The following is a 15,758-nucleotide window of genomic DNA, read 5'->3' on the forward strand; positions in this document are numbered from 1 at the left end:
TACCTATATAATGCAAAATGGCTAGAAAAGGCAAAAAACAATGGACGCATACTTCATTGGGTCATCTTTTAAAAAATGGACCCAGAAGCATTATCAAAGTAGTTGGTGATCTATCTGTGTCTTATGCCATTCAGGTCTTACGAAACCAGAATTTGAAGCTCTACAGAAATTTTTCTGCAGTTTGAAATGCAGGTTTAGATGGAAATGTAACATTTTCTAAGTTTCTATACAATTTGAGATGGGAAGAAAAAATATTGATATAGAAGTAGTTGATAAGGTCAGGATGATACAATGTAAGATCATAAAATAAAAACCACGTTTCCAGCTCTTGAAAATTTGAAAATTTTTAACTCACACAAGTACTTTACATACTAACAGAACTCCCTGATTGCGTCAAATGGTACTTACGTAATTTATAAACATTTACCGTAGTTCCCGGCATATAAGATGACTTTTTAACCCATGAAAATCTTCTCAAAAGTCAGAGGTCGTCTTCTACGCCGGGTGCTGAAACTTTAGGGACAGGGCTGGCTGGAAAACCTGGAGCTGATCTCCCATTTGATCTGCGCGGGGAAAGCGGGACCAATTGGAGAAGAAGCTGCAGTCTGTGATTTTTTACAGGCTGGGGTCTGGGCGTCTTTCCTTCTAAAGTTGAAGAGCAGTTGTAGTCTATCCCAACTTGAAAGGCAGGTGGGGAATGCCGCAGCCAGAGCAGCTGCTTAGCTCTAAGAACACATTTGACTCAGGAACTGGGCGGGCTGGCTGGAAAACCGGGAGCGGATCTCCCATTTGGTCTTTTTTTTTTAATCCCATTTATATCCCGCCCTTCTCCGAAGACTCAGGGCGGCTTACAATTTAAAGCACAAATCAATGTGCTTAACAATAGCCTTCATTCTATGTATATGCCTGCTTATTAGAGCTTTCACACACACCCCACAAGCAGCATTATTACAAAGTCAGCTTATTGCTCCCAACAATCTGAGTCCTTATTTTACCTACCTTGGAAGGATGGAAGGCTGAGTCAACCTTGAGCCTGGTGGGATGCAAACCTGCACTAATTGCAGGCAGCTTGTGTTACTTAAGGCTCTGTGCAGGGAAAGCTTTAGAGTGAATTAGGAAAAGTGAAAAAGTGAATTAGGAAAATAGGAAACGGTTGCTGGAATTGGGTATGTGTAGTTTAACAAAGAGAAGGGTGAGGGGTGACATGATAGCAGTGATCCAATATCTCAGGGGCTGCCACAAAGAAGAGGGAGCCAAGCTATTCTCCAAAGCACCTGAAAGCAGGACAAGAAGCAATGGATGGAAACTAGTCAAGGAGAGAAGCAACCTAGAACTAAGGAGAAACTTCCTGACAGTTAGAACAATTAACCAGTGGAACAACCTGCCTCCAGAAGTGGTGAATGCTCCAACACTGGAAATTTTTAAGAAGAGACTGGACAGCCATTTGTCTGAAATGGTATAGGTTTCCTGCCTGAGCAGGGGGTTGGACTAGATGACCTCCAAGGTCCCTTCCAACTTTATTATTATTATTATTATTATTATTATTATTATTATTATTATTATTATTATTATAGTTTAATCCACTTGCACTGTTTTATGTTTACATGTTTGATGACAAACAGCCTTATGTTTATAAGTGACAGTTTTCCTACTAAGTACCTGTATGTCATAAGCATTTGAATTAAAATTACCATATTAAAATCAAATCTGATGTTTTTTAATTTTTATTTGGTGTGCTTTGGAAGAAGGGTGTCTTATACGGCGAGTATAGCCCAAAGCCTATAATTTAACAGGAAATGTAGGGGGTCGTCTTATACGCCCAGTCGTCTTATATGCCGGAAAATACGGTACTTGCATATTCATGAGGACTCCTCAGTCAAAATTTTCTTCCAATCTGTGGTTATTTTATGTTATTTATCAGATACATTTGATATCCGCTTATATCCCATATTTTTCTAATAAGCCAGTTAAGGCAGTATTAAAATCTGCTCTTAAAAATTGAAGTGTTCATTCTTCGGGCATTTTAGTTGTTCCAGTTTGCAATTGCTTCTGTAATGTACAGTTTGTGATTTGAACTAAAATTTGAGACTTTTCCTCCCCTTCTGTTTCCATCTGGTAACAAATTTCACTGTTTTTATCACTTACTTACTTTATTTATTCGACTTTCCAAGAACGCTTAGATAGACAGACAGACAGATAGATAACCTTTATTGTCATTTTTTGCTGTGGGCACATGGCATACATTAAAAATGAAATTTAGTTGCTTGTTCTCAAAGTGTACACATACATAACACACATTTAAATACACTATATACAACGTGTAGACACACACCCCTACATATAAGTAACATAAATATTAATCATTGTCCATCTTGAATACATAACGGAAGGAAGAAGCTTGAGAGTTCACAAGGTTAATACTGTATGGAACAAAACTGTGACTGAATCTGGATGTTCTGCTTCGGATACCTCCTCATCTACAACTTCTTTATATTTCTTTATATTAATTCCACATCTTGACATGATATATCTTAGTTTATGTGATCTAAGCTTTCAGTCTTTGGATAACCTGATTTTCTTATTGCACTCTTCCTTCCAATCTAAATATATATTATGAATGAAAATAATGTATTAAATAGGGCACAAAGTTGAATTATAGAAGATATTTGACAACTGAACTTTATTTACTTGGGAATTTATAACTTTCCATGTGGCTCTTACTTCCATCAATCTTTAACTACATCATCATCTGTTTAACTCATTGCTTGCTGTTACGTATTCTGTACCGTGATTAAAATATTTAATTTTTGAGAGGCTACCTCATGAGAGATATTATTAAAATTCAGAAACCTCTCTTGAATTTCACAGCGAAGGTTATCAGATGAACCTGAAGTTATATTATGTTATTTCACATTAGTATCTTTTCTCTATATTTTATGTGTATATTCTAAGGCAGCTGCTTATGAGGACTTGCTAACTGATTCAGTGCTGTGTAGGATGCTTGTAGTCTTCTCATAAAGCTTGGATACTCCTTATTTTACTCCCACTTTAAGACTAACATCTGATGGATAATTATAGTTTTTTATTTTGATATGAGTACATTAAGCTATATTAGCTTCAGCTTCCATTTCTGCACTGTTTTACTTCAGACAAATTTTTGAAGTGAAAAGCTGTATTCTTTTTAAATATTGAAGTAAAATAACTTTATAGATTATAGAACTTTATAGAAGATCATCTTCCAAAATACTATTTGGTAAATACAAAACATGCTATAGCTCTCATGTCAATCTCTTGCATGCCAGTTCTTTCCTGAAATCATACTTCATTTAATACTCTTTAACATTACATATCTTTTTACAGGTGAAATTATTTTCTATTTATTATTCCATATTTTTCAAAATATAATGAATTTCCACATTGCACAAATGCATTATTAATTTGCTTTATATGCCATGTTTAATGCAGGAAAAAACCATACAAGATATTTTACTGTTGAACAGTGTACGCAGATGGAAAAATAAAATTAAACACAGAATAAAAATATAAAAGATTAAAACTTAAAATATGAATATTGTCAATATATATATAATACAAAACTATTAGGCGTAATATTGTTTAGGCACATTGCAGGAAAGCAATTCTCCCATAATCTATTATCAGACTATTGAGAACATTATCCTGAAGTTTCTTCTTTCTGATTGTTACAAGATAGAAAGAGTAAATCAAAGAATATCACAGTATGCTGGCCTTATTTGTTCTTTAAAATCAACTATGCTATGAGCAGGCTTAAGATTTATTTTTAACCATTTATATATTGGTTCAATAAACACCTCACAGCTCCTGGCTGAGAAACAGATGGCAGCTGCAGCCCAGAGACCTTTGATAAGTCCTACTTGTGTTACAATTGCACTTATATCTAGATCGGGTTTATGTGTGGCGTGTATGTATGTGTATGCGTGGGCTCGCACTTTTGTGCTTGTTCGCATGATCTCATGTCTTAGTTATTTCTTGACTGGATTACTGCAATGCAGTGTACAGAGGGCTGCTCTTGAAGACTATCTGGAAACTTCAGCTAGTCTACAACATGGTGGCCCAAGGAGTTAGGCCATGATATGCTATGCCTATGTAACACTGTTACCTGATCTGGTTATCAGTAGCTTTCCAAATGCAATTCAAGATGTTGGTTGTGGCCTGTATCTGCCCATTTTGTAAGAACTGATTGTCCGCATGCTTCAGTTTCCATTTATTAAGTGATGTAATCTGAAGATATGTAGGAGGCATGCCTTCTCTGTCATGACACCTGCCCAGTGAAACAGCTTCCTCTCAAGAGTTCCAAACAGTCCTGACCCTCTTCTCTTGGACTGTTTGGTTGCCTTTTCCTTTTTATGGTTTTGATTGTTGTACTGATTTCATGCTTCTGTGTGTCATCCAGAATCATTTTGAGTGAATAGCCTACAAAGATAGATAGAGAGAGACAGACAAACCCTCATAGGAGTCTTGAATTTAATTATCAAACTCCACTAGCTAACCAATGACAAAGAACCATGAGAATGATAATTCAACATTCTGGGGTGGGGTGGGGGGAAGTGTATCTTAAAGGAGCCTTGGTGGAGAAGTGGGCTAATGCCTCCTTAACACCAGCTGCCTGCAATTACTGCAGGTTCGCATCCCACCAGGCTCAAGGTTGACTCAGCCTTCCATCCTTCCGAGGTAGGTAAAATGAGGACCCAGATTGTTGGGGGCAATAAGCTGACTTTGTAATAATGCCGCTGGGGGGGGCGAAAGCCCTAATAAGCAGGCATATACATAGAATGAAGGCTATTGCTAAGCACATTGGTTTGTGCTTAAATTGTAAGCTGCCCTGAGTCTTCGGAGAAGGGCGGGATATAAATGGGATTAAAATAAAAAATAAATCTATTTCTGCTTTCCACTATAGAGTCAGGTAAATAACTTCATTGTTTTTCCTGGTAAACTAGTGTATTTTGCCTAGTAAGCTATAGTTCCAGCCCTGAGTTTTAACATTGCATCATTTGAGTTTTAATTAGAGGGCTTAGTCATCCAGAAACATCCTATTTTAGCAGCTTCCAGGAACACTACACCAAACACAGAATATTGCCAATGGATGGTCAGATAAACAACTGATACGACAGTGGCTGACAATAGCCACCTTTTATTTGTATAAATATTCCAAAGGGGAGCTTTATTATCTAGGTAGTTTTTACTAGCGCCTAGTACTAAAAAGTACTTACATTCTGTAAGATACCAATTGTCAGTGAAGAGGAATGGTAAAATACTGCACTGAGCCGTACAATGATTGCAGCCAAGTTATATAAATTTTAAGTGTTGCATATTTCATTACACAAGGATCTAATTTTTTGTTTGAAAGCTTGCAGTTACTTTGTTGGGCAGTATAATTTCTTGAAGAGTTGCCCTAAAAGAAGGAAACAAATTGGAATGCAATTTGTTCCAAAAGGAAAGTAAATAGGACTTAATTTTAGATTGGATCTCCTGATAATTAAATTGAGAAAATGAGCCATAAACTAATTAAAAATTCTATCAAGAGCTAGAATTGAGGCTAATAAGGCACAGAAATTAAATTTTTGTGGCATTTATTGATAGCAAATACTATGAAAGAACATGGATTTTGAAATGGGGATTTTTCTCTACATTGAAACATTGCTCAGAAAAATCCCAGTTTCTGGCTCTCAGCCAGTGGAAATAAAATTGAGTTAGGTTTACAAACCACTTAATTTTGTTCAAACCTTCTTAGAAAATGGAAAATAATCTTGCATGGTGCTCCAGCCCAAATTATATAGCAATCTAAACATTTTGAGTTTTTGTGAAGGTTTGCAGGATCACATTAACTGTAGCTGTTCAGAGAATGATCTGTGAAACTTGCACTTTAGTAATGAGGTTGCACCTTGATTTTTGGAGAGGATGATCATTAAATAGTTACCATGGAAGCAGAGGGACAGAACTCACCACCTTGTTTAGTTACTGAGCTTTCAATGTAGAAAATTAGAAATTCTTCCCTGTGAACCCAAAGCAAAAGATTCTTTAAAAAAATTAAATCTGGGGAGATGTCATTGCCAAATACTTTCTTGAAATTAATCTGTCTGTCTATAATATGTGCAATGGTATGTGAAGTGACAAAATTTTAAAATTCTTTCCTGCCTGATCTATTTTGGTTCTCATTTCCCAAAAGACATTTTGGTATAGGAAGAGAATCCATTTTGTCATAGTTACTGCTTTATTAGCTAGCTAGTTGGATACAATTCCACTCATGTATTTATAGACTAATATTAACTTTAATTTGTATGTGTATATTTCTCCTTTTTTTATAGATTCCTAGATTTTCTCTCACAGGTATCTTACATGTGTTCTTGAGTATTCTTTGTTTAAAAGATGATTTCAATATTTATTTTCTTTGATCATCTAAGTTATACACACTGCTCAGTGCAGTATGAATCCAGTAGAATATTGCTGCTCACATTCAGCTTTACGGACGTGCTTGACATGCACAAAATATCGATACTACTTAATAGAACCACTGTATGTTTTATTTTCATGCCTTAGGATACTGTGGCGCTGACATAAAAGCACTTTGTACTGAAGCTGCCTTGATTGCCCTGCGACGGCGCTATCCTCAGATCTATGCGAGCAGTCAAAAATTGCAGCTTGATGTTTCTTCAATAGTTCTCAGTGCACAAGACTTCTATCATGCAATGCAGAATATCGTGCCTGCTTCTCAACGTGCTGTAACATCATCAGGGCATGCTTTGTCTCCCATCATAAGACCATTGTTGGAAAGAACCTTCAACGAAATTCTGGCTGTTTTACATAAAGTATTTCCTCATGCTGAATTCAGTCAGGGTGACAAAAGAGAAGGTATTTTTGTGTTTTTAATCCATTTTATAGCAGTCCCTTAGTTCCTGTAGAAGCCTAAGATTGATTTTTTTTAAGTGATAGGATGGTAGAAGCGAATAAAAATAAGCTGATGGCAGGAAAAAAAATGGGCATATCTGAAATAATTTAAGAGAGTTCTTTGCTCTCTGAATTTAGGGAGCCAAGGGGATGACTTTGGGGAAAACATTGAGAAACCATTATAAAAACAAAACGTTCAGAAACTTGCTTTGAGAAAAAAGAAAGTATAGGTAATCCACAGTTAATGACCACTCATTCAGAAAACGTTTGAAGTTACAATGACGTTGAACAAGTGGTGGTTACGATTGGTCCTTGAAGTTCCAGCTAGGTGCTGCTGCTTCTCTGTTGTAGCACTGTTGCATACAAAGCCACACACTCTCCAGTCTGCGGAAAAACCTCTCTCCACGTAACCGGTCCCTGGTGCCCAAAAGGTTGGGGACCTCTGCCTTAGAAAACCCACTGAAGACCAATCTGGCTCCCTCTTTATTTTTTAATCACTAATAATCAAACTGACCCAGACTCAACAAACACAAAACGCTGGAAATTAATTGGGTTTTTGTATTTTCCTTCAATGGATGGAAAGAAATTTTTATTTTACAAAAGGAAAGCTTACGAATAAAAAAGGAACATTGTAAATCGATGCCTTTGACTAGTGCAGAAATGAATCTTAATAATGAAATGATTTTCTATTTGAACTAGTATTTCTAAGCTGTTTATCTACACTATTTTCTTCAAAGTCAAATTTCACTATATTTTCATACCTTTCTATTCTATATCCGTTGTATATTTGTTCGTGACCGATTTCCATATTTCTATTGTCTTATTCCCAGTATATTTCTGCAGAATTGTCCAAGACAACTCTTAGACACTTAGACATTTCTTTCTATAGAGTTCAGTCTGTCTTTTTATTTTAGTTTCTGTTTGCTATTTCTGTTCTGTCAAAGTCTTTATTTTTTTATCTTTGCTTGCTTATTTCTGACTGTCCTTCTTTGCTCCTTTGCTCCTCCTCTTCTGAGTCTTTATTCCATCTGAAGGAAAAGATATGAAGACCTTTCACCTCATGCCAGCTCTTTCTGTCCCCCCTTCTCCCCCCCCCAGTTTTCTCAGCTGCTGCCTCGTTTTTGTAGCCTCTTCTCATCTTTTAGTTTGCTTCTTTACTTTGACTCCTGAATTTGGGTTCTGTTTACCCAGTTTCTTCCTAATGAGGCCTGTGGTAGCGGAACTTCCTGGCAGCCATCTTGCTGCCCTCCTGCCCAGTGCTGCAATTTGATTGGCAACTGTAGTTTGATTGGCAGCTGAGTCATCCTGACAATAGGGGAGGGCCAAGAAGAGAAGGAGAACACAATCTCAAGCAATCTGTCAAACCATATTCTCTCCTTTCTAGCCTTTTAGAAACGATTAAAAAGTGAATTATTCCAGAAAGCATTTTCATGAGTTTGCTGACTTAATTTATTGTACCATATTTCTTCCTCTTATTCTCATATATGTCAGAATTTAAATCTTTAAATTGTCATTTTATTATAAGCCACCAAGAGGTGATTGACTGCAGCAGGGCATAAACCCAATAAATAAATAAATACAGCAAATACAGATAGTCCCCAGCTTATGACCATAATTGAGTCTGGATGTCATGCTGGTTATTAAGTGGATCACCGTGTGATTTCGCCCAATTTTATGACTTGCCTTGCAACAGTCATTAAGTGGATCACCATGGTCATTGAGCAAATCCATTATCCGCATTGGGCCTTTTTTGCCAGAAGTAAATGCATGTTTCTAGCAAAAAAACTTAAATTGCAGTAGGACACTGCAAATGGCCATAAATGTGGACTGATTTCCAAGCACTCAAAATGCAATTGTGTAATTGTGGTGAGAGAGCAGTCATCATAACTTCAAATCCATGTTGTAACTAGCCCCATGGAGGTCCATTGTAATTTTTAACAGTCATAAGTTGAGGACTGCCTGTAATCAGTTACATATTTTTTGATTTGATTGGTGACTATTATTGATTTTCAGAGATTGCTGTGATCTGTCCTCAAGAGAAATGAATAAAGTGTGATAATTGGCAATGAGTATCATTTCTGTATAAGTGCGACTATTAACTTTTATTGGAAAATATTGCGGGGAGAGTATCATTCAGAGCGAAGCTCTACCTTAATGTAATGCAGGGGAAAGTCTTGCAAATGCAAAGTTATAATACTTTTTTGGATCAATAAATCAGAGTGTATTTAGCCAAACAAATTTGAGTGGACAAAAATATGTGTTATCTGTTCTTAATTATTCTAAAGAATGACAGATAAGGCATTGAAATTAAACAATTCCTTGTATGAACTTGAGAGAAGTGCTAAATATTAGGAAAAAATCTTTAGTTTGCTTTAAAAAAAGGAAAATTCCAACATAGTTTGTTCTGTGTTTCTTATTGTTCTCTTTAAATTACAGATTTACCCCAAGTTTGTTTAGCAATGTTTAGACTGTGCTTGGCAATTTGACATTTTCAGAAATTCAAAAGGTGCCTTAGCTTTCCCCTTGTATAAGAATGCAGAAATTGCACGAATGATATCTAAAACACACGGGTTTGGATTTTGTTTGTAATTTTGTCCTCAAGGTCAGAAAGTGTTGAGACTATTTGGAATTTGTATTCTGGTAATTTTTTGATGAAGACTGTTAGGAGGTTTTTAGGTAGCTGATACAAAATTATTTTATTTCCTTTTACTTTTCATCACTGTCTCTAAGCAGAATGATAACTCCTAAAGAATTGTGTTGATAACTGAGAATATCAATTCTGTAACAGGATTGAAAGAATTTTAAGCTGATTAAATATTTGAATATGTTGGGCTAGATTTTTTAAATTTTTCTATGTGAAAAATTTGTGCATTTTAATCTGTGTTGGAAAATTATTGTTTTTAATACTTCCAAGGGGATCAATATTATTTATTAATCAAAACTTTATTTTAATTAAACAGATGCACCAAATTTAATTTTGGATGATAGTGAAGATGAAAATGTTTCATCAATATTTGAAACTAGTTGCCAGCCAGGATCACCAAAGAAACAATTACCGGCTGCTGTACATAAACCTTACCTTCATTATACAATGTAAGTTAATAATTCTGGTACTGTATTCATCAAAAATTAACCAACACATCTCTTGCAGTGCCAAGTAAGCATATTAGCACATTATGTACAACATTATTTTAATGTAAAAATTGAGATGTCTAACCATTTTTTTCATATATCAGATCTTGACATTAGCCTCTTAAGAACCAAACAGTACAAACAATGGTTCTTGATAGATATTTGATGACTTTGTGGAAAAGTATATTTTTAAATATAGTAAACCAATGCATTTATAATAGAAAGAATTTATGTGTGGTGATAATATGGACTCACAATTTGAAGTTAAATGTTATTTTATAAATACCATTGCTGTGGTAAATAAGTGAAATTAAGTAAACTATGCCTTGCATCATATTTTGTTTATTTTAATATATCACGTTTCCCCAAAGATAAGACCTAACTGGAAAATAAGCCCTAGCACGATTTTTCAGGATGCTCATAATATAAGCCCCCACCCCCAAAATAAGCCCCAATTAACATCATCTGCCAGACAGATGCATTTAGTACCGTATTTTCCCCAAAATAAACCCTAACCAGAAAATAGCCCTAATGCGTCTTTTGGAGCAAAAATTAATATAAGACCTGGTCTTATTTTGGAGGGGAACAACTCCAATAATGACTCTGGGTAGTGTACAAAGTACTGTACAAACAATACAAAAAACAAATGCTTAGAGAAAAATAACATGAATTCCTATAAGCTAATCATTTCACAAGAGATCTGTCATCCTTTCCAGCCCAAGGCCTGAGGGAATAGCCAGGTTTTAAGGGCTTGTTTAAATAAGGTTAGTATGATGGATATACAAACCTCTGGGAGGATATTGTTCCAGAATCAGGTGCTATGGCAGATAAGATACACTTCAGATGATACAGTTTAATTGATGGGACCCTTACCATGCCAACTGTGCCAGATAATTTAGGGTGGACAAGAGCTATGGAAAACGGATGGTTCCCCAGGCCCTATATTATGTACTGTTTTGTAGATAATAACTAGCACCTTGAGCTGCACTCAAAAGCCTGCTTATAACTATTGTTACTCACAAAATGAAGGTGTTATATGGACATGCCTTTAATGGTCTGTGCTGCTGCCTTCTGGACCAGCTACAGATTCTGAATGGTCTTCAAGGACAGCCCCATGTAGAGTGCATTGTTATAGTCCAAATGCAAATGTGGAAGATTATATCTCCTGCTTCTGACGGGATAATTGATACACTAGAAATTTGCAGAAAAGTTTTCCTGGCCATTGCTGCCATCTAACCCTTGAGTAGCAACTGTTAATTCGAGAAGACCCACCAAATTGTGTACCAGTTTTAAACCCCTCCCCCCAAAATGTACACTCTTGTTCAGGTCTAAAAATGGAATATATCCAGACTTGTGGTCCAGACATCCACAGCCACTCCATCTTTTCAGAGTTGAGCTTAAGCCCGTTCCTCCCATGCAGACCTCTACACTAGAACCTTTTAGCTTACTGTATTTTTCCATGTATAAAACGCACCCTTGTATAAGATGCTCTGGCATGCGAGTTCCAAGCTTACAGCAAGCAAAGTCAGCGCTGGAAGCAACCGCCTCCCAGCGCTCTAAATAGACTCCTCCCGGTCGCCCTCACCTCCCACCCACCTAACCAGCATCCAGCATGATGAGCATGCATAGTCAGTTCACAGCAGCAGCCTTCCAGCCCTGGTAAACAAACCGGCATGACAGCAAGGCAAGGGAAGCGAAGGCAGGTTTTAAACTTCCCACCGTTTCTCTGCGCCGATCCGGAAGTTTGGCTGGCCTCTATTAGCGAGCAGGACGGCCTCGCAGCTGCGTTTCACAGGCTCCCCGGCCAGCATACAGGTACGAGGGAGGGAAAGGGCTGTCACTGCCATCCATGCTGCTGGTCCCATCCACTGCCTCCGGATGCCACCATCCAAAAATCTTGCAAGCCCACAGGGCTTGACACCTGTACCAGGTGGCATGGCAGCGGCATGTAAAGAACCCACACAGACATGCCCTGGGCTGCGGAGGTTACCATGATTTTTCCATGTGTAAGACTCTGCACTTGTATAAGACACACCTGATTTTTGAACAGGATGTTTGCAGGAAAAAATAGCGTCTTATACATGGAAAAATACGGCAACTTAATCTTCTGAGTATCCAGATATACAACTGAATGTCATCAATGTATTGATGTGCTGATAATACCTGACACCAGGCTATCGGATGACTTAATCCCAGTGGTGGGATTCAACCAGTTCGCACCACTTCAGAAGAACCAGTAGCTAATTTTTTGTTGCCCAGGCCCAGAATAGACTTCCAGAAGCGGCATCCACACAGAAAACCGGTTGTTCACATGTTTGAATCCCATCACTACCTAATCCAGCAGCCTCATGAAGTACTTAAAGTCTTTGATATCACCTTTCTAGTAAATATGCTGGTCTTCATCTGCAATAAAGTTTAATTTGACTTTTGATTCTGTAAAAATTTTGTAGTGTTTCAAGGAAACCTTTTAGGGTAATTTTTCTAGAGGAACAACATGATTGTAAATTTCACTAGGCAGAAAGCAAATTGAAGTGGGCATAACAGCATCTTCCAGAACACCCAGAAGAGCTTTGCAAGAGACATGGTTGCTTTAATTATTCAAAAAGGTGTAATATTTTGTGTTGGATTAAGTGTTGTAAAACTCTTTTAATATTTAACACATCCCTATAATATAAGCAAAAAGACTGTTCAAAAAAACTTTACATTTAAAGTTTTACAGCAGAAAATATATAGGTTGTTTAAATTGTTCTGTATATGTGTTAGAACTGAATTTGTTTTTGTTCATTATAATCATTACAGTTTGTCATTGCTTAAATGAATTTCCAGTTTAAAACAGAATAAAGTATAAAGTAAAATAGCATAAAATAATTCAGGACTATTCCTCAGTAGTTGTTATTATGATAGTTGTATTGGCCTGCGGCAGAGAGGGTATAATACAGCTGGAACAAGTCTTTTATGTGGAATTAGTCATTTTTGCTTATTGCTTATACAACACAATTCACATTAATCTGTTTGTAAATTGTAAACACAGTATTTTGACTCTTTATCAAAGTATTGATAAATGGTTAGACACTGTTGAAAATACACTACAATGAAATATTACAGGCTGTTCACATGCTGCTAATGTAGTAAAAATATAGAAGTTACGATAAGTGCTTTGTAGATCTGATCAAAATATTATTTTTGTTGCAGGTCAGCTTATCACCAGCCCACATCTTACAGGCCAAGATTACTACTTTCCGGAGAAAGGGATTCAGGTCAGACTTCACACCTTGCTCCAGCTTTATTACATTCTCTTGAAAAAATTGCTGTACACAGATTAGATCTGCCAGCACTTTATTCGGTCAGTGCCAAAACGCCTGAAGAATCATGTGCACAGGTTAGTTTGCATTTATATCGCTTTTTATTAATGTAGCACCTATTGAATTTTCAGTGTGTATGGAGGCCTTCATTAAATTATAAATGCTGAATATCTCAATGTTTCTTTGATATAATAATAATAATAATAATAATAATAATAATAATAATAATAATAATAATAATATAATAATAATAATAATAATAATAATAATAATAATAATAATAATAATAATAATAATAATAATAATAATAATTTTATTTATATACCGCCCTTCTCCCGGAGGACTCAGGGCGGTGAACAGGGCAAATATATAAAAAATACAAAAATACAAAAGTTAAAAGGAATTAAACATATGCCCAACTAAAAACAATGAATACAAATATTAAAATAACAATAAAAACCCCCACCCATACCCCATCAGGCCAGGCCGGCTTGTTCAAATAAGAATGTCTTTAGATCGTGACGGAAGGAGCGAAGGTCGGGCGCCATCCGGAGCTCAACCGGTAACCGATTCCATAGATCCGGGGCACCCACAGAGAAGGACCTCCCCCTGGGGGCCACCAATCGACATTCTCTGATCGGTGGCACCCTGAGGAGGCCCTCTCTGTGGGAACGCACAGGGCGGAGGGAAGTTGATGCCGGCAGCAGGTGTTCCCTAAGGTACTCCGGACCCATGCCATGTAGGGCCTTAAACACCATTACCAGTACCTTGAATCTCACCCAGAAGACAACTGGAAACCAATGCAGCTCACGGAGCAGAGGTGTAACATGGGAGTATCGGGAGACTCCCAACACAACTCTCGCGGCTGCATTCTGTACCAGTTGGAGCCTCCGAGTGGTCCTCAAGGGCAGCCCCATGTAGAGAGCATTGCAGTAGTCCAGACAAGAGGTCACGAGCGTGTGAGTGACCGTACATAAGGCATCCCGGTCTAGATAGGGCCGCAACTGGCACACCAGGCGAACCTGGGCGAAGGCCCCCCTAGTCACAGCTACTAAGTGGTCTTCCAGAGTGAGCCGTGAATCTAGGAGGACTCCCAATTTGCGAGCCCTATCTACGGGGGGTAATAGTTCACTATATATAGTGTTGCTAGAAATACTTAAGGATCCTTCTGTGATAGATTCCTTATATAAAACAAAGTTTTTTTAAAAAGGCGGATTTATTTGACATCCTTGGCAAAGGCTGTCCATGCCCTTACATGGCCTGCACGGGAGAAATTTCAAACAGAAATATTTTCTAATTACCAGGGAGAGATTTTTCTGATTTATTCATAAAGTTTATTTGCTTTCAGATAGATAAATCTCTAAGTCTGTCCTCCCTGTATTTCTGGCTGGTAAATTGAAGGGAGATGAGATGACACTGAAATTATATGCAAGATTTTTTTGGAGCTAATTTTTATTTGAGGAATAAATATTCCTGCTGGAGGAAAAAGTTGGGCATAGCTTTTGCTAGCTTCTTTTCTTTCTGTAGTCCCTGATGTTATCTGTAAGGATGTTCCAGGGAGGTTTCCAGAACTTTCTAGTGGGCAAAAGAAAAGTTGTAGATGTTGCTATCTTTGAACTGATAAAGGAGAATATTTGCAGCTCAAGATTAAAATGAGGGATCCTTGATGCTCTCTTAGCTTGTTTTCTTGCAGACGTTTCATTAACCAAACTAGGTAACATCATCAGTGTTAGTAAGGAATGGGATTTGCTATCCTTGTCTTTTTCTTTATATAAGTAGTCGTCCACTGAGTGTAAGTCTTTGGAGTTATTTTACTCTTGGTTTATTACAACTCTTGAATGAATAGGGACATCTAATGAGAGTAAGAGATATAAGAGCAACATAGTGACCTAAAGCTGAAGACGCTTGCCTCTCACTTGGAAGGTTGAGAGTTCAATGCTAGGTAGCGGCAGATGTTTCTCTTCAAGGGCGCAAATAAAAAATGTCTGCCGTGAACTCATGATATCAGGAAGAGCATCCAGCCAGTAAACACTCAGCTCCATCCAGTCGCCTCAATTCTACCCTAAATTAAGGGATTACAGAATTGTAAAAAAGGCAGTTTTAATGAAAATAGGAGATATCATAAGACCAACTAAGAAAGGTACCAAGAAAAGTTCTTTACAACAGTGTAAAAATTCTTTACACTTGCCCGGTGAGCAGCACTCACTGGGCAAGCAAGTGCAAGATGTAGGTTGGGCATGAAACTTCCCCCCCCCCCCCCCAGTCTGTGGAAGAATGGTCTTCCACAAAATCAGTCCATGGTGCCAGAAAGGTTGGGGACCGCTGTTTTACAAGATAAGCCTAACTTTTAAACTGTGACTATATTGTTGGCTGTTTTAAGTATCAAAATTGTGAATGGAA

At 37.3% G+C, this 15,758-nt stretch overlaps 1 protein-coding gene across 2 annotated transcripts in view; it reads left to right on the top strand.

The window, feature by feature from the left end:
- The window catches only part of ATAD2B (ATPase family AAA domain containing 2B), an 86,868-nt gene that overhangs the window by 39,197 nt on the left and 31,913 nt on the right, over positions 1-15,758 (top strand). For both annotated transcript variants that reach the window (XM_083349184.1, XM_083349185.1), the window contains exons 16-18: positions 6,577-6,888; positions 9,885-10,017; positions 13,249-13,435. In XM_083349184.1, coding sequence (XP_083205310.1) covers positions 6,577-6,888; positions 9,885-10,017; positions 13,249-13,435 — 632 coding nt within the window. The remainder of the gene's footprint in view (positions 1-6,576; positions 6,889-9,884; positions 10,018-13,248; positions 13,436-15,758) is intronic.

The sequence above is a fragment of the Vipera ursinii genome (assembly GCF_947247035.1).
Source record: "Vipera ursinii genome assembly, chromosome: 1".
NCBI classification, from domain to species: domain Eukaryota; kingdom Metazoa; phylum Chordata; class Lepidosauria; order Squamata; family Viperidae; genus Vipera; species Vipera ursinii.